At 48.9% G+C, this 27,164-nt stretch overlaps 1 protein-coding gene across 1 annotated transcript in view; it reads right to left on the bottom strand.

Annotated features, from left to right (window-relative positions):
• Positions 1-8,620: 8,620 nt before the first annotated feature.
• PTK7 (protein tyrosine kinase 7 (inactive)) overlaps positions 8,621-27,164 on the bottom strand; it is an 80,846-nt gene continuing 62,302 nt past the window's right edge. The window contains exons 19-20 of the mRNA XM_077281880.1: positions 12,515-12,693; positions 8,621-12,433 (exon numbers count right to left, since the gene is read on the bottom strand). Coding sequence (XP_077137995.1) covers positions 12,273-12,433; positions 12,515-12,693 — 340 coding nt within the window. The 3' untranslated portion in view covers positions 8,621-12,272. The remainder of the gene's footprint in view (positions 12,434-12,514; positions 12,694-27,164) is intronic.

The following is a 27,164-nucleotide window of genomic DNA, read 5'->3' as shown; positions in this document are numbered from 1 at the left end:
CCAGCCAGAGGGGAGCAAGCACATGCTTTTTGGGGGTTGCCCGGCAACTAGAAGTCTTGTACCTGTGGAACGCAGAGCTCCCCAGCCTCCACAAACGACCTTCAACCTGGTAAATTGACCTCCAGCTTTGTACCTCTAAGCCTTGTACTATTATTGTTATATTTTACTCTGACTGTAACTCTTGGTATATTCTTACTGTATATTTCTTGCAATTATCTAGTGCGCCCTTAAGGCAATTAAACCATAAATCAATTTTGGGCTGATCCTTTTATTCTGATTGCGAATCTTAGAATACCCAGCGTGGGTAACAGGGCAGTCTCCCCGGCAGCCATTTGCTCTAGGTGCAGTTCCCTTATTGACGTGAAAGACAAAGGGGGCGCCAGAGAGCTGTGCCTGTGTAGTTACGTCACAGATTGGTGACGTGAGAGGAACCAGTTTTCTTCACATTGGTGGCAGCGAGGTGGGATCAGAGTAATAGTGTGCGTGGGACCCCTACTCCCAGACACTAAAGACTACCAGCGGTAACTTTCATTGCTGGGGTCTTAAGGTCAGCCCAGCACTAGATTGTCAGAGTGTAGATATAATAAGTGGTGTGCAAGGTCATGGTTACAGCTGTGTCAGTAACCGGAGGTTCCAAAGATGGCGGATGGCACCAGGAGTGCGGTGAGGGCGCAGGCCAGTGCTATGGTCTATGAGGAGGTGGTGGTGAACAATACCGCTCAAGGCGAGGGGTAGCTCAGCCAGGACTCCCCAAGGAGCCAGCCACCTGTGCTTAGTCCTGCAGAGGACTACCCACCATCTACCCACCCCAGCCTGTCCACATCTGCGGCCCTTGTTGCAGCGGCAGTGACACGTCTCGAGGCGGGTAACGAAGATGACTGTGAAACTCATGGCAGCTGCAGAGAAAGCAGTGGAGGCAGAGCGTGCAGATCGCCGTGAAGCAGCATAGTGGGCAGAGAGAGCAGCGGAGCGCCAGCACTGGCGATGGCTCAACACGAGGTCCCACTGGACGCCCTAGCACCACCCGAGTCCAAGGCTTCCAAAGTCCGGGCCGAGGACTTCCCTCTGCTTGAGAAGGATGGAGACCTGGATTCCTTCCTGCTGGCCTTTGAAAGGACCTGCCTCCAACACCATCTGGCCCAGATCAGTGGGCAAGATACCTGACCCCCCATTTGGGGGGTAAGTCCCTGGAAGTTTTGGGGGACTTACCTTCCAGGCGGAGCAGGACTACAACAGCATCAAGCGGGCCCTGGTCCAGAATTACAACCTCACACCGGAGTCCTACTGCAAGAAGTTCCGGAGCCTGCAACGGGGCACAAAGGACACCTGGACCGACCACATGTGGGCATTGCTGAGAGCTGCAGAGCACTTGATCTCGGGTCTAGCGCTCACCACCCGCCAGGAGGTCCAGGAACTGTTCGTCATGGAGCAGTTCTTGTGGAACTCCCCAGAGAACCTCCAGCAGTTCCTCCGTGACCGGAAACCGAAGGGGGCTTCTGCTACAGCCGCCCTGGCAGACGAGTATGCCAATAACAGGGCGCCTGAGCTGAAAAAGCCTGCCAGCAGCACCTGGAGAGGAGGTAAGCCCTATCCTGCCCCTGTTTCCCCAGCCCTCAGAGTGTAAGGAGTGTACCCCCCTGCTGCCCTCTCCAGGCCAGGCGCAGAACCCAGACGTTGTCATCACTGCAACCAGCTGGGACACTTCAAGGCTGTATGTCCCCAGCGTCTTAAGGCCCCATCCCTGTCCCCGAAACCGTCCACTGTTTTATGTGTGGGAGGAGGTGGTGGGAGGTCCCTGAACAATTACCAACCCATCACTATCGGCCACTCAGCTGTCATGGGACTGCGGGACACAGGCGCTGAACGAACCCTAGTACGTCCTGAGGTGGTGTCCCCTCAAGACTTGGTACGTGGGAAAACCCTTTCCATCTCTGGAATTGGAGGCGTGGAACCGGCGCTGCCTGTTGCAAAGGTGTTTTTGGACTGGGGCGCCGGGAGGGGAATGCAGGAGGTAGGAGTAACGCCGAATATTCCTGCCAATGTGTTACTTGGGACCGATTTGGGGCGGCTAGTGTCTCAGTATGTGGCCACTGAACCCCCAAATTCGGCTCCTCAAGAATGTCATGACTCTACTGTGAATGCCGATGTTGATGTGTTGAATGTGCCTCCAACAGTAGAGGGAGTTAAACCTGATGGTAATCCATGCACTGACACCACACACACAGGGCTCACAGTGAGGACAGGTGGGGAGACTGTAGGGGAGAGCTCAGAGGTGGAGGGAGGGGCTGCTATGGGCAGTGTAGGGCCCCTAAGTGAATCCAGCCTGCTGAGTCTAGGGCCTCTGCAGGAAGAGGAACAGGCCATGGGGGGAGGGAGCGTCTCGGGAGAGGAGCCACCAGGTAAGACCCCAGGGCAGGAGTTTCCCGTACGTGGTATCTCTGGAGGCCAGGGAAGTCTGCCTGACCTGGCGACTTAGTCAGCAGCCAAGGGGAAGCTGGCGCTACCCGTGGGCACAGCGGTCGTGGCCGCTGTCACCAGGAGTGGGAGCGCCGGAGCCAAAGGAGCCTCACAGAGGTCCGACGGCTTCCCCCTCTCTGACCAAGTGGCTGCCGAGTCAGAGAGCGGCCAGGAGACAGATCCCGGGGAGCTGACAGCGGATGTGGCAGTGTCGTCCATTCTTGCCACCTCGAGTCAGGGATTTCAGGCAGCATTAAAAGCTGACACTAGCCTGAAAGCTCTCAAGGAGCAGGCGGCACAGCCTCCCAGGGAGTCGGACCGTGAGCGGGTGGTCTGGGACCAGGGACGGCTGTACCGGGTAATGGTCCAGCAGGGTTCACCGGAGGCGTGGCCCAGGGACCGACAGTTAGTGCTACCCTATCCGTTCAGGGCAGAATTGTTGCGGATAGCACACGAGATTCCCATTGACACCTAGGGATCGCTAAAACCAGAGCCAGGCTAGCGCAGCATCTCTACTGGCCTGGAATGAGGACCGAGGTAATTGCCTACTGCTGTTCGGGTGACACCTGTCAGAGGGTGGGGAAGGTGGGGTGGCGCCCCAAAGCCCCACTGGTAACTCTGCCCATCATTGAAGAGCCTTTCTCGAGGGTGGCTGTGGATCTCATTGGACCTTTGTCCACTCCCAGCCGTTCCAGAAAATGCTTCATATTAACGGTAGTGGACTATGCCACCCGCTACCCGGAGGCGGTAGATTTGTCATCCATTCGGGCTGACAAAGTGGCCACTGCCTTACTGGAGATCTTCTCCAGAGTGGGGTTTCCCCAGGAAATGCTCACCGACCGAGGGACCCAGTTCATGTCACAGCTGATGGAGTAAGCAGATACAGGTGCAACATCTGGTAGCCAGCCCGTATCACCCACAGACCAATGGCCTGTGTGAGCGGTTCAAAGGCACCTTAAAGCTGATGCTTAAGATGTTGGTCTACTCCCATGGGAAAGACTGGGAGCGGTATCTCCCACACCTTCTATTTGCCTACCGGGAGGTTCCACAGGCCTCAATGGGGTTCTCCCCCTTTGAGCTCCTGTATGGGCGACGTGTACGGGGGCCCCTTGCCCTGGTGAAGGAAGCATGGGAAGGAGATTTGGCCACCCCTGGAATGTCGGTCATTGAATATGTCGTGCGCTTCCGGGGCAGAATGACGGCCTTGACACGGCTGGTGCATGACAATATGGCCCAAGCTGACCAGAAGCGGTGGTACGACTAAAATGCTTGTGAGAAGACCTACCAGGTGGGTCAAAAGGTGTGGCTACTGGTCCCTGTCCCACAAAACAAGCTTCAGGTGGCCTGGGAGGGCCCAGACCTCGTGCACCAGCAGCTCAACGCCGTCACCTATCTGGTCACCCTGGACCACACCTGTGGGAGGAAGGCATTCCACGTGAACATGATGAAGGCACATCATGAGCGGGAGGCTTGTGCCCACCCAGTGTGCAACCTTCCCGAGGAAGGTGAGGTAGAAACCCTCCTGGATCTGCCCACCCAAGCCAAAGCGGGTGGATCCAACGAGGATGTGGGGGTTGGCCACCAGCTCTCGAATGACCAACTTTCCCAGCTGGGAATCACCCTACACCCCTTTCGGGGGCTGTTCAGCAGCCTGCCCAGAAGAACTGAGGCAGCCGTCCATGAGGTGGACACTGGCAATCACCCCCGATCCGGTGTTCAGCATATCGGGTCTTTCTTGATGTGCAGCAGCACATGCGCCAAGAGATTGACGAGATGCTGAAGCTGGGGGAGATCCAAGCGTCCAACAGCGCGTGGGCTTCACCTGTAGTCCTCGTCCCTAAAAAGGACCGAACTACGTGGTTCTGCATGAACTACCAGGGGCTCAACGCTGTGACGGTCACCGATGCATACCCAATGCCACGCATCGATGACCTGCTCGATCAGCTGGCCAGGGCCAAGTACCTGACCATCATGGATCTGAGCAGGGGATACTGGCAGATTCCCCTGACCCCTAAGGCACGGGAGCGCTCTGCCTTTATCACCCCATTTGGACTATATGAGTCCACGGTGAAGCCCTTTGGCATGAAGAATGCCCCTGCCACTTTTCAGTGGATGGTCAACATGCTGCTCGAGGGACTGGAAGGGTATGCGACCGCATACCTGGATGACATTGCTATCTTCAGTCCCACCTGGGAGGATCACCTAGAGCACCTGTCGCAGGTGATCGGGCGGATCCAGTGAGCAGGCTTGACCATTAAGCTGGAAAAATGCCAGCTGGGTATGAGTGAGGTCCACTACCTGGGACACCGGGTAGGTGGGGGAGCTCTGAAGCCAGAGCCCAGGAAGGTGGATGCCATCACCTCCTGGCCCTCCCCCAGGACCAAGAAGCAGGTGATGTCCTTCTTGGGGACTGCCAGGTACTATAGGTTTGTTCCACACTATAGAACCCTGGCCAAGCCCCTGACGGACCTCACCAAGAAGAAGCTACCCGTCACAATCGACTGGACAGTCGCATGCGAGACTGCTTTCCAGGCTCTCAAAACCACCCTTTCTAGCTCTCCTGTACTACAGGCAGCCGACTTCACGTGGCCGTTCGTAGTACAGACTGACGCCTCGCTGCTGTGCTCAGCCAGGTCGACACTACGATCATGAACACCCTATTTTGTACCTGAGCCGGAAGCTCCTGCCGAGGGAATTGGCCTATTCCATGATTGAGAAGGAATGTCTGGCAATTGTATGGGCCCTGCAGCGTCTGCAGCCATACTTGTACAGACACCAATTCACCATGGAAGCAGACCACAACCCCCTCAGCTGGTTACACACGGTCTCTGGGACGAATGGGAGGTTGCTACGCTGGAGCCTCGCTCTCCAGCAGTATCACTTCACCATTCGCCAACAAAGAGGCAGAGACCATGGTAACGCTGATGGGTTGTCCCGGCAAGAAGGTGCGGAGGGGCGCATGGGGGAACACAGGAATGTGATACCCCCTGGCACCCTCTAAAGCAGGGAGGTGTGAAGAGGGAGCAGCCGCCATCTTGGATATGGGGCATAATGCTGGCCTCCTATCAGAGATTAGCCTGACTCCATTTTGTCACATATCAGAATTCACCTGGTCACACGTCTGCAGGAACATGAGCACTCCTGGCCCCCACCTTTTCCCTACTTGAATGAAGACACTTTAGTATGGTCATGGATTAAGACCAGTGTATCAGGAAGATGGCACTTCAAAGCTTGAATGAGGAAGCCACACCAGCAGGGGGCATGGAGGTGCCTGGAGGCTCAATTAAAGCATACATGTCAGATGGCTACAGGAGGACACGTCTATTGTCTTCCCAGCCGGACCGTCTACAACATGAAATTATGAATTATGGACGCATCGTCCGAGGTACAGGCTCATAGAAAAAATCCTCATAGCCCTGAAGATATTGCGCATCTGACAGTGCAACTCCCGGGGTCAGTGAGATTTCTGGACCTTCAGATATAGAGATCAGCCTCCCTCAGCGATCGAATGGGTCCAGGTTCCATCCCTGTACGACCGGCAGAACAAACCACATGCGCTGGTACCGCCCGTGTACTGATCCGATCATCCTGAGAAGTTATTCAATTTATTAGGTATTGGGAATAGATTCTGCAGGGAAGCTGAAGGGTGGAGAGATTGTTTGCCCACCCAGGTACAGGGGGAGGGACACAGAAGGTTTAACAACTGAGGACACATGGAGAGTGAGACACAACAGAAGAAGATGATGATGAAATAAGGAACAGGGCATATGCCAGCCAGAGGGGAGCAAGCACATGCTTTTTGGGGGCTGCCCGGCAACTAGAAGTCTTCAACCTGGTAAATTGACCTCCAGCTTTGTACCTCTAAGCCTTGTACTATTATTGGTATATTTTACTCTGACTATAACTCTTGGTATATTCTTGCTGTATATTTCTTGCAATTATCTAGTGCGCCCTTAAGGCAATTAAACCATAAATTAATTTTGGGCTGATCCTTTTATTCTGATTGCGAATCTTAGGATAACCAGCGTGGGTAACAGGGCAGTCTCCCCGGCAGCCATTTGCTCTAGGTGCAGTTCCCTTATTGACCTGAGAGACAAAGGGGCGTCGGAGAGCTGTGCCTGTGTAGTTACGTCACGGATTGGTGACATGGGAGGAACCCGTTTCTTCACACATATTAACAACTGGGTGAGACCTGCAGCCTTCAGGACAGATGTTACATTACTAGTCACACAATAAACCTATACAGAGTTCACTGCACTCATATATATTTATACATATTTCACTACAATTGTAGAAGGTAAAACTTATAAAGAAGTGCAGACAATGATCGGCAGATCAGCTACAATGATCTCCAATACTTTATAATGGAAACCAAACCAGAGAGACGAGGAACAAAGCGGAAGACAACCATTCTAATGGATGGAAGAATAGCCAGAATGGGAAAGAATCAGCCAATGATCGGCTCCAGGATGATCAGTCTCCCGTTACCAATGATCGGCTCCAGGATGATCACAGACAGTCTCACGTTACCAATGATCGGCTCCAGGATGATCAGACAGCCTCACGTTACCAATGATCGGCTCCAGGATGATCACATACAGCCTCACGTTACCAATGAACGGCTCCAGGATGATCACAGACAGTCTCACGTTACCAATGATCGGCTCCAGGATGATCACATACAGCCTCACGTTACCAATGAACGGCTCCAGGATGATCACATACAGCCTCACGTTACCAATGAACGGCTCCAGGATGATCACAGACAGTCTCACGTTACCAATGATCGGCTCCAGGATGATCACAGACAGTCTCACGTTACCAATGATCGGCTCCAGGATGATCACAGTCTCACGTTACCAATGATCGGCCCCAGGATGATCACATACAGCCTCATGTTACCATTGATCGGCTCCAGGATGATCACACAGTCTCACGTTACCAGTGATCGGCTCCAGGATGATCACACAGTCTCATGTTACCAGTGATCGGCTCCAGGATGATCACATACAGCCTCATGTTACCAATGATCGGCTCCAGGACGATCACAGTCTCACGTTACCTGTGACAGGTAGAAGACGCCTGTGTGACACTAATCTCTTACCAAGAAGTCCCTGCAAAGTCCCAATGATAAAGACATACTGAAGAGGATACAATGTGCCAGAGAACACATCTGCTGACCTAAAGAGAAATGGAGAAACATTTTGTGGCCTGATGAAAGTAAAACTTTCTTTTTTGTTTTTTTGGGGGGTCCAAGTGCCGCAGTTCATCAGACGACCCCCAAACTGTGCAATCAAGCCACAGTCCACTCTGCACACAGTGAAGCATGGTGGTAAAGCATCATGATATGGGCAGGTTTCTCTTACTATGGTGCCGGCCTATTTACCGCACACCAGGGATCATTAACCAGTTTATATATATTACAATACTTGAATAGGTCAGGTTTCCTTACGCTGAAGATGGAGTTACAGGTGACCGGGGCAGAGCAGAGGGTGGTGACTCCATGCTACATAGATGTGAGGCCAGTAACAAGGAAATATCAGGTCAGTGATTCACAGGAAGGATAAATCCTCATAAAGAACAGTAGAACAGAGAAATGCAGACGCTGCGGATTATCAGAACGGACGATGGTTATTTTCTGCTATTGTCTGTGAAGTAGTTATAAATTATCTACATTTCTCCGTGTTGTGAATTAGGAAACCGCGAGCGACGTGCCCAGTGCTGGAGATAAAAGGAGGAGAAAGGTTTGGGATTCACTCATGTTTGTGAACACTACTGTATATATAATAGATGATATGATAGATGAGACAGTTCTATAGATGTAATCCGTACGTCCCTTCTCCACAACTCTGCCTCATCTCGTCAGTTGGTCGCCAGATAGGGCATGGTTGGTGCTCGTTCACACGTAGTCTGTTCCTATATTGGCCCTAATTAATGATAGACCAAACACATATCAGGGACACCAAAAATAAAAACAAAATAGACTGAACATTGGGCAAGGAGAGAAGAATTCACAAAGCTAATCCCCCTACGACCCCCTAGAGTAACCCTTCCTGACCACGGGGTCAGCACCACAATAACATAACATCTCAACGATCTTCCACAGGATACCAATAAAGGAATCCACGAGTAATACCTCGGTCCCAGGAAGCAGAAGCCAAGATCTTGTATAAAAAGACCTTTATTATCTCAGGTGCAACAGTTTAAGAAAAAACATCAAATAAAAAAACAGCAAAATGAGCAAAAAAAGGCCCAAAAATATTAACAGCAAATCTACTATCAGTAACCAATATAAAAAAACGAATCTGTAAAAAAACATTATAAAAGAAGAGCGGGTCCTGCGCTGAACGTAGTAAGGCAGACTTCTAATCTGCCGAGGAATCCTTCATTACACAGGCACTTAGTGTGAGGTGCGGGTTACATGGAAGACGCCGTGCTGAAAATACACTACAAAAAAAAACACAAAACAAGCAACAACAAAAAAAACAACGGACAAGCCGAACTCGGGCTACAACAGGGTCAAATCAGAAGATGGACAAACCCCAGGCTCCTCAGCACTGACCATGAGCTTAGACTGGTGGTCCCCAAATTGAGCTGGAGCCCTGACTGGTGGTCCCTCAGCACTGACCATGAGCTTAAGACTGGTGGTGACTCAATTTATGTTATGGGCCCCCTAACAAACCTTCACTAGTGGTGGATTGACCTAAATCCAGGACTGATCGTCCCTTGGCATTTTCCCACATTCATGACGCATTGGTTCACTACAAACATCCCATGCAAAAGGTCCTTCACTACTGACCAAGTCTGTGGGTCTCTACTTGAGACCCTGAAATATTTAAAATGACCATGTGAGACAATACATGCTACCTGCTCCATGTATCAGGCATTGGCAGTATGATCTCAGCCTGGTATGACTGACTCTGGATGCGTTTCAGAGAAAAATATCCTTTAATAACCACTGAGGACTGAGCTGCGCTGGAGACCAGTCAGATAGGTGGGGTCCCCGCCTGCTGGATTGACAGGTCTCCCTTATAGTGGCTTGAGAAAATTTTCACCCCTTTAGCTTATTTTGTTACATTACAGCCTGTGTTTAAACATTTTTTACATCCGATTTGTGTGTGATGCATCAGCACAGCATCGTCTAAGTTGGTGAAGAGAAAAAAATATAGGCAGAAATTACATTAAAGTGCATATGTATTCACCCCTTTTGCGAAGAAGCCCCCAAAAATTTCTGGTGCAAGAAATTCCCTTCATAAGTCCCATGTTTAGTGACAGTACGTCCTCCTGTGTGCAATCAAAGTGTCATGTCCGTCAGTATATACACTATCTTTTCTGAAAGGCCATAGAGGCTGCAACACCATTAACAAAGATGCAACACTAACCAAACACCACCATGAAGACCAAAGAGATTTCCAAACATCACCAGGAAGACCAAGGAGATCTCCAAAAATCACCATGAAGACCAAGAAGATTCCCAAACATCACCAGGAAGACCAAGATCTCCAAGCACCACCATGAAGACCAAGATGATCTCCAAAGAAGTCAGGGACAAAGTTGTTGAGAAGTATAAGTCAGGGTTGGGTTATAAAAAATATCTCCCAATCTCTGATGATTCTCCGGAGCAACATCAAATCCATTATCATCAACTGGAAAGAACATGGTACCATAACAAACCTGTCACCAAACTGCCCACTAAAACTAAGAGCACGGTCATGGAGGGCATTAATTAGAAAGTCAGCAAATGTAAACTTGAAGGAGCTGCAGAGTTCCCAAGCAGAAACTGGAGTATCTGTCCCTACGACCACAATAAGCTATACAATCCATAGAGGTGGCCTTTATGGAAGAGTTCCCAGAAAAAAACTTTACTTACAGACAAAAATTGTAAGGCTCATTTTGAGTTTGCCAAAAGACATGTGGGAGACTCCTCAAATGTACGGAGGCAGGTGCTGTGGTCAGAAGAGACCAAAATTGAAGTTTTTGGTTACCATGTTTGGCGCCAAATCAACACAGCTCATCACCCTGGAACACCATACCCACAGTGAAACATTGTGGTGGCAGCATCATGCTCTAGGGATGTTTTCGTCAGGGGAGTCGAGGGGAAGATGGATGGTGCAAAATACAGGGATTTTATTGAGCTGAACCTGTTTCAGACTTTCAGTGATTTGAGACTTGGACGGAGGTTCACTTTCCAACAAGGCAATGACCCAAAGCCTACTGCTAAAGCAACAACATCCAATGGAGAATCTGTAGTCAGACGTGAAGATCGCTGTTCACCAGAGGAAACTATCAAACGTGAAGGAGCTGGAGAGGTTTTGCCTTGAAGAATTGTCAAAAATTCCAGTGGCCAGATGTAGACAGAGCAGAGACTTATGCAAAGTGACTTACAGCTGTAATAGCCGCAAAAAGAGGCTCTACAAAGTACTGACTTTTGGGGAGGTGAATAGTTATGCACATTGAAGTTTTCAGTTATTTTGTCCTGTTTGTTGTTTGGTTCACAATAAAAATAAAACAAAATGTTCACAGTTGTTGGTATATTTTTTACATGAACTGAAGCAAACCTGCAAAAACAAAATAAAAACTGTGAAATTCCAGGTTGGGAGGTAGCAAAAATGAAACATGCCAAGAGGGGTGAATATTTCCCAAGCCACTGTATCTGCCACAAAGGCTGAGACCTGTTAATCCAGGCCAGCGGGTGAGACGGCATAGGGGACCTCACCTGTCTGACTAGTCTCCGGCTCGGCCCCCCGCAGTTGTTAAAGAATGTTTTTCTTTGCAGCATCTGACAGTCAGGTATACAGGGGCTGAGATCATACAGCCAGTGACCAAGGATTGGGAGCAAATATCATCTGTCAGGCTTTCTTGAAGAAAAGTGTGCCGGTCTGGAGGCCTTTCAGCTCTCACGATAGAAAGATTGGGCAAGGTAAATTTTAGCAGCCAATCCCTTAGTTCTTAGGAGAAATTAGCTGCCGCCAAAGAGGTCCCAAAAGAGGGAAACAAAAAAAATGCAAGAAAGGAGGATCAAGGTATCAGGAGAAGAGACCAGAGGAGTCTGGCAATGGTGTGGTCTCCTCTCCACCGTGACAACACGCGGGAACTTGGCTGAACCCATGGGGCGTGTCTAGGCGGTCAGCGGTAATATAATCGCTATGTACTTGTGCATGTGACATCTAAGAGTGGCCCCTCATCCCAGATCAGAGGACCCTCAGCACCAGTCATACAAGTGTTTATCTGGCAGCAAATTCCTCTGCTCTTTCCAATTGTTGTGGGTCGTGTCACATGGGTAGATTAAGGCTACGTCCATCTCAGTCCTGCATCCTGAAGGACCTGGCATGTTCGCAGACTGCCTGTACTGATACCACCCATGTGCTGCGGCCCAGAGGCACTTAATTCTGTAGTCTAATATGCAGCATGCGAATTTGAAATACTGATAGTCAGCGCCCCCCGGAGCCTGGACAAACATCCACGACGGACAAGTTCTGGAGGTTCCTGTGGCAGAAGGTCCACAAGTCAGATTTGGCACCCGGCGCCCTGAGGTGGCTTCAGCTCGTACCGACATATAAGATTAAACATTAATCTGTGAATAAATATGTTCCTAGGAGACATGTAACATTAGTGACTGATGTATGTACATTGAGGATGGGAGCGGAGGACGATGGCGGCTGAATTGTGCGAAGCCCCCTCCCCACTGAGGTCCATAATGTCAGCAGCAGCAGACACAGCTGGGACGGCTGCAGTGTAGTGTCCGGCCGCCGGTGCTCGCCCTCCCTGAGGCAGATTCTGTGCTTGTCCTTGGTCACCGCTCTCCCTCTGCAGCCTCACATCTTGCTGTCTGAAGGAGATTCTCCCAGCGTGTTTGCGATGTCGCTGAATGAGGGGCGATCTTTGGGGCTGGAGGCCCAGCAGCGCTGCATCAGTTTGTAGTAACGTGAGGAGCAGTTCTCAGGAGCCGACGGCTTTAGGGATCCATCCTGTAAACCTGCCACAAAAACCATGGTGAACCAAAAGAGGCAGATGGATGGACACCCAGACCCCAAATCCCAAACAGGGAGTCACCTACCAGCAAGCACTTCGTCATCTGCCATGTCCATGTAAGGCAACTCTCCGAAAGTGAAGACCTCCCACATTAAGACCCCAAAAGACCAGACGTCAGATTTTGTGGAGAAGTCGTCATCCTGCACAGCTTCCGGAGGCATCCAGCGGAGCGGCACCCAGGCCTGGCGCAGGTGGTAATATTCACTGTAAGACAAAAAGCAAATAAGACGTCACTCACCCTAATAGACATCAACTGCCGATATCATACCAGGAAAGACTATGTCTATAACCGGGATTGGAGGGGTCAGCCCTGCCGTGCCCATGGCCCGTGTGTACCTGGACTGGGGAGCAGGGAAAGGACTGAGAGAAGTGGGAGTATCAGAGGCTATTCCCACCAATGTGCTGCTAGGCACCGACCTGGGGAGGATGGTGTCCCACTATGTTCCTCCCTTGCAAGTAAATGCTACAGAGAAGGTGGAAGAAAGTGACCCACCTGAGATCCCGTGCGAGGAGGGAAAATGTCCCAATGCACAGGACTGTAATTATGTGGCAGCTATGACCCGGAGTCAGGCTGCGGCTCAGACTCAGGCCCAGAGATTAGAGGATGAGTCTCAGACAGAACTGCCAGAACAAAAGGCCCATACTGTGGTCCCGGAGCCTCCATACATGGCAGACCCACCAAGGTCCCTGATAACAGACACTGAAAACTCAGCTTCAGACCAGGGCCTGGCAGTCACACTAGGCCAGGGCCTGCAGGCTGACCGTCAGAGCTTCCAGGAGGCCCAGTCTGGCAGATGTCGGTCTGGAGGAGCTCTGATGTCTTGCAGACCGACCCCTGCTGCTTCTGACAAAGAGTATACTGGGACCAGGGCAGACTGTATACAGAGACTATCCCCACGGATACTACAGAATCTTGGGACTGTGAACGGCGACTGATCGTCCCTTATCCGTTTAGGGAACAATTATTGAGAATTGCTCATGAAATTCCTCTGGCCGGACACTTTGGAATACAAAAGACTAAAGCTCGCCTGACACATAACTTCTATTGGCCCAAGATGGGGACAGATATTGCCAATTACTGCCGACCATGTGTAGTTTGTCAGAGAGTTGGAAAGTCTGGGAATATACAGAAAGCTCCATTGATACCACTGCCTTTGATCGATGAACCTTTCCAGTGAGTGGCTGTGGATATCATAGGGCCACATGGAATCCCTAGCAGCTCTGGCAAAAAGTACATCCTCACAGTGGTGGACTATGCTGCACGACACCCGGAAGCTGTGACACTGTCCTCCATCCGAGCAGACAAAGTGGCGGATGCTTTACTGACTGTGTTCTCTCGTGTGGGTTTCCCCAGGGAAATGTTGACCGATCAGGGAACCCAGTTCATGTCTGATCTGATGGAAAGCCTCTGTGAGAGGATACAAGTACAGCATTTTGTGGCCAGCGCCTATCATCCCCAAACCAATGGACTCTGCGATAGGTTTAATGGAACATTAAAGCAAATGCTCAAAATGCTGGTGGAGACAGAAGGGAGAGACTGGGAGCGGTACCTCCCCCATCTGTTTGCCTACAGAGAGGTACCCCAGGCGTCTACTGGATTCTCCCCCTTTGAACTGGTTTATGGGAGGAGGGTCAGGGGGCCACTTGATTTGATTAAGGACTGTTGGGAGGACGACCCCAGAACTACGGGGGTCTCAATGGTTGAATATGTACTGCGGCTCAGAGAGAGAATGCAAAAACTGAGCAACCTGGCCCATGAGAACGTGACCCAGGCCCAAATCAACCAGAAGTTCTGGTACAACCGCAATGCCAGACTGAGGGCCTACGAGGAAGGGCAGAAGGTTTGGGTGTTGGTCCCTATGTTACAGAATAAATTGCAGGCCGCATGGGAGGGACCATATACTGTAAATAAGCGGCTAAATTAGGTTAATTATGTGGTGACATTAGATGAGCATGCAAAGCGTCAGAAAGTGTTTCATGTAAATATGTTGAAGGCTCATCATGACAGGGAGGCCTGTGTCTTACCTGTCTGTAGCCTGCCTGAAGAGGGGGAGGCTGATCTGTTACTGGATGTGGGGGCCGGGACTCAGTACATGGAGTCCCTGGAGTCAGCAGAGTTTAACCCTGAGCTATCCCACAGTCAGAGGTCTGAGCTGATGGGGGTGCTCAGCGAGTTCACCGAAGTCTTCACAGGGGAGCCTGGGAGGACACACTTAGCAGCTCACCATGTGGACACTGGTACTAATCCCCCTGTACGGCAGTCTGCATACCGTGTGTCAGCAGAGGTGAAGGCACACATGAGGGAACAGGTAGAGGAGATGCTGAAACTCAAGGTGATACAAAAATCCCAGAGTGCCTGGGCCTCGCCTGTGGTTCTTGTCCCAAAAAAGGACCGTACTACCCGGTTCTGTGTAGACTACAGGAAATTAAATGTACTGACTACATGTGAGGTCTACCCCATGTCGAGGATAGATGAGCTGTTAGAGCAGCTAGCTAAAGCATCGAAGCTCACCATCATGGACCTAAGTAGGGGATACTGGCAGGTACCCCTGACCAAAGAAGCTCAGGAGAGGTCTGCTTTTCTTACGCCATTCGGGCTGCTTGAGTTTCTGGTGATGCCCTTTGGTATGAAGAATGCCCCTGAGACCTTCCAGAGGTTGGTCAATCACTTATTGGAAGGATGTGATGGTTTTGCCGTCGCTTATCTCTATGACATAGCCATCTTTAGTGATTCTTGGGAGGAACACCTCGTACATCTTTCTCAGGTGTTGCAAAGGCTTAAAACTGCAGGTCTTACTGTTAAGCCAGGAAAGTGTCAGGTAGAGTCAACTCATGAACCAAGAAGCAGGTACTGTCCTTCCTGGGTATGGCTGGCTACTATAGGAGGTTTGTACCAAACTACAGTGCTCTGGCCACACCGTTAGCTGATCTGACCAGGAAGAAACTTCCCAAAATTGTCTCCTCGATTCCTCAGTGTGAGGAATCATTTTCTGCCCTAAAGTCAGCAATGGTTAGTTCACCCATCCTTCAGGCCACAGATTTCACTCGCAGGTTTGTAGTGCAGACAGATGCCAGCACCTATGGGCTAAGTGCGGTTCTCAGCCAGGTGAACCAACAAGGTGAGGAACACCCAATTTTGTACCTAAGCAGGAAACTCCAGCACAGAGAAGTGGCTTATGCCACCATTGAAAAGGAATGTTTGGCAATTGTGTGGGCTCTGCAGAAGCTGCAACCATACCTCTATGGGCGCAACTTCACCGTGATCACAGATCATAACCCACTGAGTTGGCTCAACCGAGTAGTTGGGGACAAAAGAAATTGCTTAGTTGGAGTCTGATATTACAGTAATATGATTTCACAATTCAGCATAAGAAAGGAACATTACGAGAAGCAGCAACATTCTACTATAAGATCAGGGATCCTCTACCCACGAGAAGCAGCAACATTCTACTATAAGACCAGGGATCCTTTACCCACGAGTAGCAGCAACATTCTACTATAAGATCAGGGATCCTCTACCCACGAGAAGCAGCAACATTCTACTATAAGACCAGGGATCCTCTACCCACGAGAAGCAGCAACATTCTACTATAAGACCAGGGATCCTCTACCCACGAGAAGCAGCAACATTCTACTATAAGACCAGGGATCCTTTACCCACGAGTAGCAGCAACATTCTACTATAAGATCAGGGATCCTCTACCCACGAGTAGCAGCAATATTCTACTATAAGACCAGGGATCCTCTACCCACGAGAAGCAGCAACATTCTACTATAAGACCAGGGATCCTCTACCCACGAGAAGCAGCAACATTCTACTATAAGACCAGGGATCCTCTACTCACAAAAATCAACAACATTCTACTATAAGACCAGGGATCCTCCACCCACGAGTAGAAGCAACATTCTACTATAAGATCAGGAATCCTCTAACCACGAGAAGCAGCAACATTCTACTATAAGACCAGGGATCCTCTACCCACGAGTAGCAGCAACATTCTACTATAAGACCAGGGATCCTCCCCCCACGAGAAGCAGCAACATTCTACTATAAGACCAGGGATCCTCTACCCACGAGAAGCAGCAACATTCTACTATAAGACCAGGGATCCTTTACCCACGAGCAGCAGCACCATTCTACTATAAGATCAGGAATGCTCTACCCACAAGAAGCAGCAACATTCTACTATAAGACCAGGGATCCTCCACCCAAGAGAAGCAGCAACATTCTACCATAAGACCAGGGATCCTTTACCCACTAGCAGCAGCAACATTCTACTATAAGACCAGGGATCCTCTACCCACAAGAAGCAGCAACATTCTACTATAAGATCAGGAATCCTCTACCTACAAGAAGCAGCAACATTCTACTATAAGGACCAGGGATCCTCTACCCACGAGAAGTAGTAACATTCTACTATAAGACAAGGGATCCTCTACCCACGAGAAGCAGCAACATTCTACTATAAGACCAGGGATCCTCCGCCCACGAGAAGCAGCAACAATCTACTATAAGACCAGGGATCCTTTACCCACGAGAAGCAGCAACATTCTACTATAAGACCAGGGATCCTCTACCCACGAGTAGCTGCAACATTCTACTATAAGACCAGGGATCCTCTACCCACGAGAAGCAGCAAATTCTACTATAAGACAAGGGATCCTGTACCCAAGAGAAGCAGCAACATTCTACTATAACACCAGGGATCCTCTACCCACGAGAAGCAGCAACATTGTACTATAAGACCAGGGATCCTCTACCCAAGAGAAGCAGCAACATTCTACTATAAGATCAGGGATCCTCCGCCCACGAGAAGCAGCAACATTCTACTAAAAGAACAGGGATCCTCCCCCATGAGAAGCAGCAACATTCTACTATAAGACCAGGGATCCTCTACCCACGAGAAGCAGCAACATTCTACTATAAGACCAGGGATCCTCTACCCACAAGAAGCAGCAACATTCTACTATAAGATCAGGAATCCTCCGCCTGTGAGAAGCAGCAACATTCTTCTATAAGACCAGGGATCCTCCACCCACGAGTAGCAGCAACATTCTACTATAATATCAGGAATCCTCTACCCACGAGAAGCAGCAACATTCTACTATAAGACCAGGGATCCTCTACCCACGAGTAGCAGCAACATTCTACTATAAGACAAGGGATCCTCCCCCCACGAGAAGCAGCAACATTCTACTATAAGACCAGGGATCCTTCACCCATAAGAAGCAGCAACATTCTACTATCAGATCAGGGATCCTCCACCCACGAAAAGCAGCCTTATTCTACTATAAGATCAGGGCTCCTCTACCCACGAGAAGCAGCAACATTCTACTATAAGACCAGGGATCCTCTACCCAAGAGAAGCAGCAAGATTCTACTATAAGACCAGGGATCCTCTACCCAAGAGAAGCAGCAACATTCTACTATAAGATCAGGGATCCTCCACCCACGAAAAGCAGCCTTATTCTACAATAAGACCAGGGATTCTCTACCCACGAGAAGCAGCAACATTCTACTACAAGACCAGGGATCCTCCACCCAAGAGAAGCAGCAACATTCTACTATAAGACAAGGGATCCTCTACCCACGAGAAGCAGCAACATTCTACTATAAGACCAGGGATCCTCCGCCCACGAGAAGCAGCAACAATCTACTATAAGACCAGGGATCCTTTACCCACGAGAAGCAGCAACATTCTACTATAAGACCAGGGATCCTCTACCCACGAGTAGCTGCAACATTCTACTATAAGACCAGGGATCCTCTACCCACGAGAAGCAGCAAATTCTACTATAAGACAAGGGATCCTGTACCCAAGAGAAGCAGCAACATTCTACTATAACACCAGGGATCCTCTACCCACGAGAAGCAGCAACATTGTACTATAAGACCAGGGATCCTCTACCCAAGAGAAGCAGCAACATTCTACTATAAGATCAGGGATCCTCCGCCCACGAGAAGCAGCAACATTCTACTAAAAGAACAGGGATCCTCCCCCATGAGAAGCAGCAACATTCTACTATAAGACCAGGGATCCTCTACCCACGAGAAGCAGCAACATTCTACTATAAGACCAGGGATCCTCTACCCACAAGAAGCAGCAACATTCTACTATAAGATCAGGAATTCTCCGCCTGTGAGAAGCAGCAACATTCTTCTATAAGACCAGGGATCCTCCACCCACGAGTAGCAGCAACATTCTACTATAATATCAGGAATCCTCTACCCACGAGAAGCAGCAACATTCTACTATAAGACCAGGGATCCTCTACCCACGAGTAGCAGCAACATTCTACTATAAGACCAGGGATCCTCCCCCCACGAGAAGCAGCAACATTCTACTATAAGACCAGGGATCCTTCACCCATAAGAAGCAGCAACATTCTACTATCAGATCAGGGATCCTCCACCCACGAAAAGCAGCCTTATTCTACTATAAGATCAGGGCTCCTCTACCCACGAGAAGCAGCAACATTCTACTATAAGACCAGGGATCCTCTACCCAAGAGAAGCAGCAAGATTCTACTATAAGACCAGGGATCCTCTACCCAAGAGAAGCAGCAACATTCTACTATAAGATCAGGGATCCTCCACCCACGAAAAGCAGCCTTATTCTACTATAAGACCAGGGATTCTCTACCCACGAGAAGCAGCAACATTCTACTACAAGACCAGGGATCCTCCACCCAAGAGAAGCAGCAACATTCTACTATAAGATCAGGGATCCTCTACCCACGAGAAGCAGCAACATTCTACTATAAGACCAGGGATCCTCTACCCACGAGAAGCAGCAACATTCTACTATAAGATCAGGGATCCTCTACCCAAAAGAAGCAGCAACATTCTACTATAAGACCAGGGATCCTTTACCCACGAGAAGCAGCAACAATCTACTATAAGATCAGGAATCCTCTACCCAAGAGAAGCAGCAACATTCTACTATAAGACCAGGGATCCTCCGCCCACGAGAAGCACCAACATTCTACTATAAGATCAGGGATCCTCCGCCCACGAGAAGCAGCAACATTCTACTATAAGACCAGGGATCCTCTACCCAAGAGAAGCAGCAACATTCTACTATAAGACCAGGGATCCTCCGCCCACGAGAAGCAGCAAGATTCTACTATAAGATCAGGGATCCTCCGCCCACGAGAAGCAGCAACATTCTACTATAAGACCAGGGATCCTCTACCCAAGAGAAGCAGCAACATTCTACTATAACACCAGGGATCCTCCAACAAAAGAGAAGCAGCAACATTCTACTATAACACCAGGGATCCTCTACCCAAGAGAAGCAGCAACATTCTACTATAAGACCAGGGATCCTCCGCCCATGAGAAGCAGCAACATTCTACTATAAGATCAGGGATCCTCCGCCCACGAGAAGCAGCAACATTCTACTATAAGACCAGGGATCCTCTACTCACAAAAATCAACAACATTCTACTATAAGACCAGGGATCCTCCACCCACGAGTAGCAGCAACATTCTACTATAAGATCAGGAATCCTCTAACCACGAGAAGCAGCAACATTCTACTATAAGACCAGGGATCCTCTACCCACGAGTAGCAGCAACATTCTACCATAAGACCAGGGATCCTCCCCCCACGAGAAGCAGCAACATTCTACTATAAGACCAGGGATCCTCTACCCACGAGAAGCAGCAACATTCTACTATAAGACCAGGGATCCTTTACCCACGAGCAGCAGCACCATTCTACTATAAGATCAGGAATGCTCTACCCACAAGAAGCAGCAACATTCTACTATAAGACCAGGGATCCTCCACCCAAGAGAAGCAGCAACATTCTACCATAAGACCAGGGATCCTTTACCCACTAGCAGCAGCAACATTCTACTATAAGACCAGGGATCCTCTACCCAAGAGAAGCAGCAACATTCTACTATAACACCAGGGATCCTCCAACAAAAGAGAAGCAGCAACATTCTACTATAACACCAGGGATCCTCTACCCAAGAGAAGCAGCAACATTCTACTATAAGACCAGGGATCCTCCGCCCATGAGAAGCAGCAACATTCTACTATAAGATCAGGGATCCTCCGCCCACGAGAAGCAGCAACATTCTACTATAAGACCAGGGATCCTCTACTCACAAAAATCAACAACATTCTACTATAAGACCAGGGATCCTCCACCCACGAGTAGCAGCAACATTCTACTATAAGATCAGGAATCCTCTAACCACGAGAAGCAGCAACATTCTACTATAAGACCAGGGATCCTCTACCCACGAGTAGCAGCAACATTCTACCATAAGACCAGGGATCCTCCCCCCACGAGAAGCAGCAACATTCTACTATAAGACCAGGGATCCTCTACCCACGAGAAGCAGCAACATTCTACTATAAGACCAGGGATCCTTTACCCACGAGCAGCAGCACCATTCTACTATAAGATCAGGAATGCTCTACCCACAAGAAGCAGCAACATTCTACTATAAGACCAGGGATCCTCCACCCAAGAGAAGCAGCAACATTCTACCATAAGACCAGGGATCCTTTACCCACTAGCAGCAGCAACATTCTACTATAAGACCAGGGATCCTCTACCCACAAGAAGCAGCAACATTCTACTATAAGATCAGGAATCCTCCGCCTGTGAGAAGCAGCAACATTCTTCTATAAGACCAGGGATCCTCTACCCACGAGAAGCAGCAACATTCTACTATAAGACCAGGGATCCTTTACCCACGAGCAGCAGCACCATTCTACTATAAGATCAGGAATGCTCTACCCACAAGAAGCAGCAACATTCTACTATAAGACCAGGGATCCTCCACCCAAGAGAAGCAGCAACATTCTACCATAAGACCAGGGATCCTTTACCCACTAGCAGCAGCAACATTCTACTATAAGACCAGGGATCCTCTACCCACAAGAAGCAGCAACATTCTACTATAAGATCAGGAATCCTCCGCCTGTGAGAAGCAGCAACATTCTTCTATAAGACCAGGGATCCTCTACCCACGAGAAGCAGTAACATTCTACTATAAGACAAGGGATCCTCTACGCATGAGAAGCAGCAACAATCTACTATAAGACCAGGGATCCTTTACCCACGAGAAGCAGCAACATTCTACTATAAGACCAGGGATCCTCCCCCCACGAGAAGCAGCAACATTCTACTATAAGACCAGGGATCCTCTACCCACAAGAAGCAGCAACATTCTACTATAAGACCAGGAATCCTCTACCCACAAGAAGCAGCAACATTCTACTATAAGATCAGGGATCCTCTACCCACGAGAAGCAGCAACATTCTACTATAAGATCAGGGATCCTCTACCCACGAGAAGCAGCAACATTCTACTATAAGATCAGGGATCCTCCGCCCACGAGAAGCAGCAACAATCTACTATAAGACCAGGGATCCTTTACCCACAAGAAGCAGCAACATTCTACTATAAGACCAGGGATCCTCTACCCACAAGTAGCAGCAACATTCTACTATAAGACAAGGGATCCTTTACCCACGAGTAGCAGCAACATTCTACTATAAGATCAGGGATCCTCTACCCACGAGAAGCAGCAACATTCTACTATAAGACAAGGGATCCTTTACCCACGAGAAGCAGCAACATTCTACTATAAGATCAGGAATCCTCTACCCACGAGAAGCAGCAACATTCTACTATAAGACCAGGGATCCTCTACCCACGAGAAGCAGCAACATTGTACTATAAGATCAGGAATCCTCTACCCAAGAGAAGCAGCAACATTCTACTATAAGACCAGGGATCCTCCGCCCACGAGAAGCAGCAACATTCTACTATAAGATCAGGGATCCTCCGCCCACGAGAAGCAGCAACATTCTTCTATAAGACCAGGGATCCTCTACCCAAGAGAAGCAGCAACATTCTACTATAAGACCAGGGATCCTCCGACCACGAGAAGCAGCAAGATTCTACTATAAGACCAGGGATCCTCCGCCCACGAGAAGCAGCAACATTCTACTATAAGACCAGGGATCCTCTACCCAAGAGAAGCAGCAACATTCTACTGTAAGATCAGGGATCCTCCGCCCACGAGAAGCAGCAACATTCTACTATAAGACCAGGGATCCTCCGCCCACGAGAAGCAGCAAGATTCGATTCTACTATAAGATCAGGGATCCTCCGCCAACGAGAAGCAGCAACATTCTACTATAAGATCAGGGATCCTCTGCCCACGAGAAGCAGCAACATTCTACTATAAGACCAGGGATCCTCCGCCCACGAGAAGCAGCAAGATTCGATTCTACTATAAGACCAGGGATCCTCTACCCAAGAGAAGCAGCAACATTCTACTATAAGACCAGGGATCCTCCAACAAAAGAGAAGCAGCAACATTCTACTATAACACCAGGGATCCTCTACCCAAGAGAAGCAGCAACATTCTACTATAAGACCAGGGATCCTCCGCCCACGAGAAGCAGCAACATTCTACTATAAGATCAGGGATCCTCCGCCCACGAGAAGCAGCAACATTCTACTATAAGACCAGGGATCCTCCGCCCACGAGAAGCAGCAAGATTCGATTCTACTATAAGACCAGGGATCCTCTACCCAAGAGAAGCAGCAACATTCTACTATAAGACCAGGGATCCTCCAACAAAAGAGAAGCAGCAACATTCTACTATAACACCAGGGATCCTCTACCCAAGAGAAGCAGCAACATTCTACTATAAGACCAGGGATCCTCCGCCCACGAGAAGCAGCAACATTCTACTATAAGATCAGGGATCCTCCGCCCACGAGAAGCAGCAACATTCTACTATAAGACCAGGGATCCTCTACCCAAGAGAAGCAGCAACATTCTACTATAAGATCAGGAATCCTCTACCCACGAGAAGAAGTAACATTCTACTATAAGACCAGGGATCCTCTACCCACGAGAAGCAGCAACATTGTACTATAAGACCATGGATCCTCTACCCAAGAGAAGCAGCAACATTCTACTATAAGACCAGGGATCCTCCCCCCACGAGAAGCAGCAACATTCTACTATAAGACCAGGGATCCTCCGCCTACGAGAAGCAGCAACATTCTACTATAAGATCAGGGATCCTCCGCCCACGAGAAGCAGCAACATTCTACTATAAGACCAGGGATCCTCTACCCAAGAGAAGCAGCAACATTCTACTATAAGACCAGGAATCCTCCACCCACGAGAAGCAGCAGCAACATTCTACTATAAGATCAGGGATCCTCCGCCCACGAGAAGCAGCAACATTCTACTATAAGACCAGGAATCCTCTACCCAAGAGAAGCAGTAACATTCTACTATAAGACCAGGGATCCTCTACCGACGGGAAGCAGCAACATTCTACTATCAGACCAGGGATCCTCTACCCACGAGAAGCAGCAACATTCTACTATAAGATCAGGGATCCTCCGCCCATGAGAAGCAGCAACATTCTACTATAACACCAGGGATCCTCTACCCAAGAGAAGCAGCAACATTCTACAATAAGATCAGGGATCCTCCGCCCACGTGAAGCAGCAACATTCTACTATAAGACCAGGGATCCTCCGCCTACGAAAAGCAGCAACATTCTACTATAAGACCAGTGATCCTCTACCCACGAGTAGCAGCAACATTCTACTATAAGACAACGGATCCTGTACCCGCGAGAAGCAGCAATATTCTACTATAAGACCATGGATCTTCCACCCAAGAGAAGCAGCAACATTCTACCATAAGACCAGGGATCCTCTACCCACAAGTAGCAGCAACATTCTACTATAAGACCAGGGATCCTTTACCCACGAGTGGCAGCAACATTCTGCTATAAGACCAGGGATCCTCTACCCACAAGAAGCAGCAACATTCTACTATAAGATCAGGTATCCTCCGCCTGTGAGAAGCAGCAACATTCTTCTATAAGACCAGGGATCCTCCCCCCACGAGAAGCAGCAACATTCTACTATAAGACCAGGGATCCTCTACCCACAAAAAGCAACAACATTCTACTATAAGACCAGGGATCCTCCACCCACGAGTAGCAGCAACATTCTACTATAAGATCAGGAATCCTCTACCCACGAGAAGCAGCAACATTCTACTATAAGATCAAGGATCCTCTACCCACGAGTAGCAGCAACATTCTACTATAAGACCAGGGATCCTCCCCCCACGAGAAGCAGCAACATTCTACTATAAGACCAGGGATCATTCACCCACAAGAAGCAGCAACATTCTACCATAAGACCAGGGATCCTCTACCCACAAGTAGCAGCAACATTCTACTATAAGATCAGGAATCCTCTACCCACGAGAAGCAGCAACATTCTACTATAAGACCAGGGATCCCCTACACACGAGATGCAGTAACATTCTACGATAAGACAAGGGATCCTCTACCCAAGAGAAGCAGCAACATTGTACTATAAGACCAGGGATCCTCCGCCCACGAGAAGCAGCAACATTCTACTATAAGATCAGGGATCCTCCACCCACGAAAAGCAGCCTTATTCTACTATAAGACCAGGGATCCTCCGCCCACGAGAAGCAGCAACATTCTACTATAAGACCAGGGATCCTTTACCCACGAGTAGCAGCAACATTCTGCTATAAGACCAGGGATCCTCTACCCACAAGAAGCAGCAACATTCTACTATAAGATCAGGAATCCTCCGCCTGTGAGAAGCAGCAACATTCTTCTATAAGACCAGGGATCCTCCCCCCACGAGAAGCAGCAACATTCTACTATAAGACCAGGGATCCTCTACCCACGAGAAGCAGCAACATTCTACTATAAGACCAGGAATCCTCTACCCACAAAAAGCAACAACATTCTACTATAAGACCAGGGATCCTCCACCCACGAGTAGCAGCAACATTCTACTATAACACCAGCGATCCTCTACCCACGAGAAGCAGCAACATTCTACTATAAGACCAGGGATCCTCTACCCACGAGAAGCAGCAACATTCTACTATAAGAACAGGGATCCTCTACCCACGAGAAGCAGCAACATTCTACTATAAGACCAGGGATCCTTTACCCACAAGCAGCAGCAACATTCTACTATAAGAACAGGAATCCTCTACCCAAGAGAAGCAGCAACATTCTACTATAAGACCAGGGATCCTCTACCCAAGAGAAGCAGCAACATTCTACTATAAGACCAGTGATCCTCTACCCACGAGAAGTAGCAAAATTCTACTATGAGACCAGGGATCCTCCACCCACGAGTAGCAGCAACATTCTACTATAACACCAGCGATCCTCTACCCACGAGAAGCAGCAACATTCTACTATAAGACCAGGGATCCTTTATCCACGAGTAGCAGCAACATTCTACTATAAGACCAGGGATCCTCTACCCACAAGAAGAAGCAACATTCTACTATAAGACAAGGGATCCTCTACCCACGAGAAGCAGCAACATTCTACTATAAGATCAGGAATCCTCCGCCTGTGAGAAGCAGCAACATTCTTCTATAAGACCAGGGATCCTCCCCCCACGAGAAGCAGCAACATTCTCCTATAAGACCAGGGATCCTCTACCCACGAGAAGCAGCAACATTCTACTATAAGACCAGGAATCCTCTACCCACAAAAAGCAACAACATTCTACTATAAGACCAGGGATCCTCCACCCACGAGTAGCAGCAACATTCTACTATAACACCAGCGATCCTCTACCCACGAGAAGCAGCAACATTCTACTATAAGAACAGGGATCCTCTACCCACGAGAAGCAGCAACATTCTACTATAAGACCAGGGATCCTTTACCCACGAGCAGCAGCAACATTCTACTATAAGAACAGGAATCCTCTACCCAAGAGAAGCAGCAACATTCTACTATAAGACCAGTGATCCTCTACCCACGAGAAGTAGCAAAATTCTACTATGAGACCAGGGATCCTCCACCCACGAGTAGCAGCAACATTCTACTATAACACCAGCGATCCTCTACCCACGAGAAGCAGCAACATTCTACTATAAGACCAGGGATCCTTTATCCACGAGTAGCAGCAACATTCTACTATAAGACCAGGGATCCTCTACCCACAAGAAGAAGCAACATTCTACTATAAGACAAGGGATCCTCTACCCACGAGAAGCAGCAACATTCTACTATAAGACCAGGGATCCTTTACCCACGAGTAGCAGCAACATTCTACTATAAGACCAGGGATCCTCCGCCCACGAGAAGCAACAACATTCTACTATAAGACCAGGGATCCTTTACGCACGAGTAGCAGCAACATTCTACTATAAGACCAGGGATCCTTTACCCACGAGTAGCAGCAACATTCTACTATAAGACCAGGGATCCTCTACCCACAAGAAGCAGCAACATTCTACTATAAGATCAGGGATCCTCTACCCAAGAGAAGCAGCAACATTCTACTATAAGACCAGTGATCCTCTACCCACGAGAAGCAACAACATTCTACTATAAGACCAGGGATCCTTTACCCACGAGTAGCAGCAACATTCTACTATAAGACCAGGGATCCTTTACCCACGAGTAGCAGCAACATTCTACTATAAGACCAGGGATCCTCTACCCACAAGAAGCAGCAACATTCTACTATAAGATCAGGGATCCTCCACCCACGAGAAGCAGCAACATTCTACTATAAGACCAGGGATCCTCTACCCAAGAGAAGCAGCAACATTCTACTATAAGACCAGGAATCCTCCACCCACG

Source organism: Ranitomeya variabilis, chromosome 2 (assembly GCF_051348905.1).
Source record: "Ranitomeya variabilis isolate aRanVar5 chromosome 2, aRanVar5.hap1, whole genome shotgun sequence".
Taxonomy (NCBI): domain Eukaryota; kingdom Metazoa; phylum Chordata; class Amphibia; order Anura; family Dendrobatidae; genus Ranitomeya; species Ranitomeya variabilis.
Note: the sequence above shows the minus strand (reverse complement) of the source record. Positions and strands in the feature narration are given on the sequence as shown.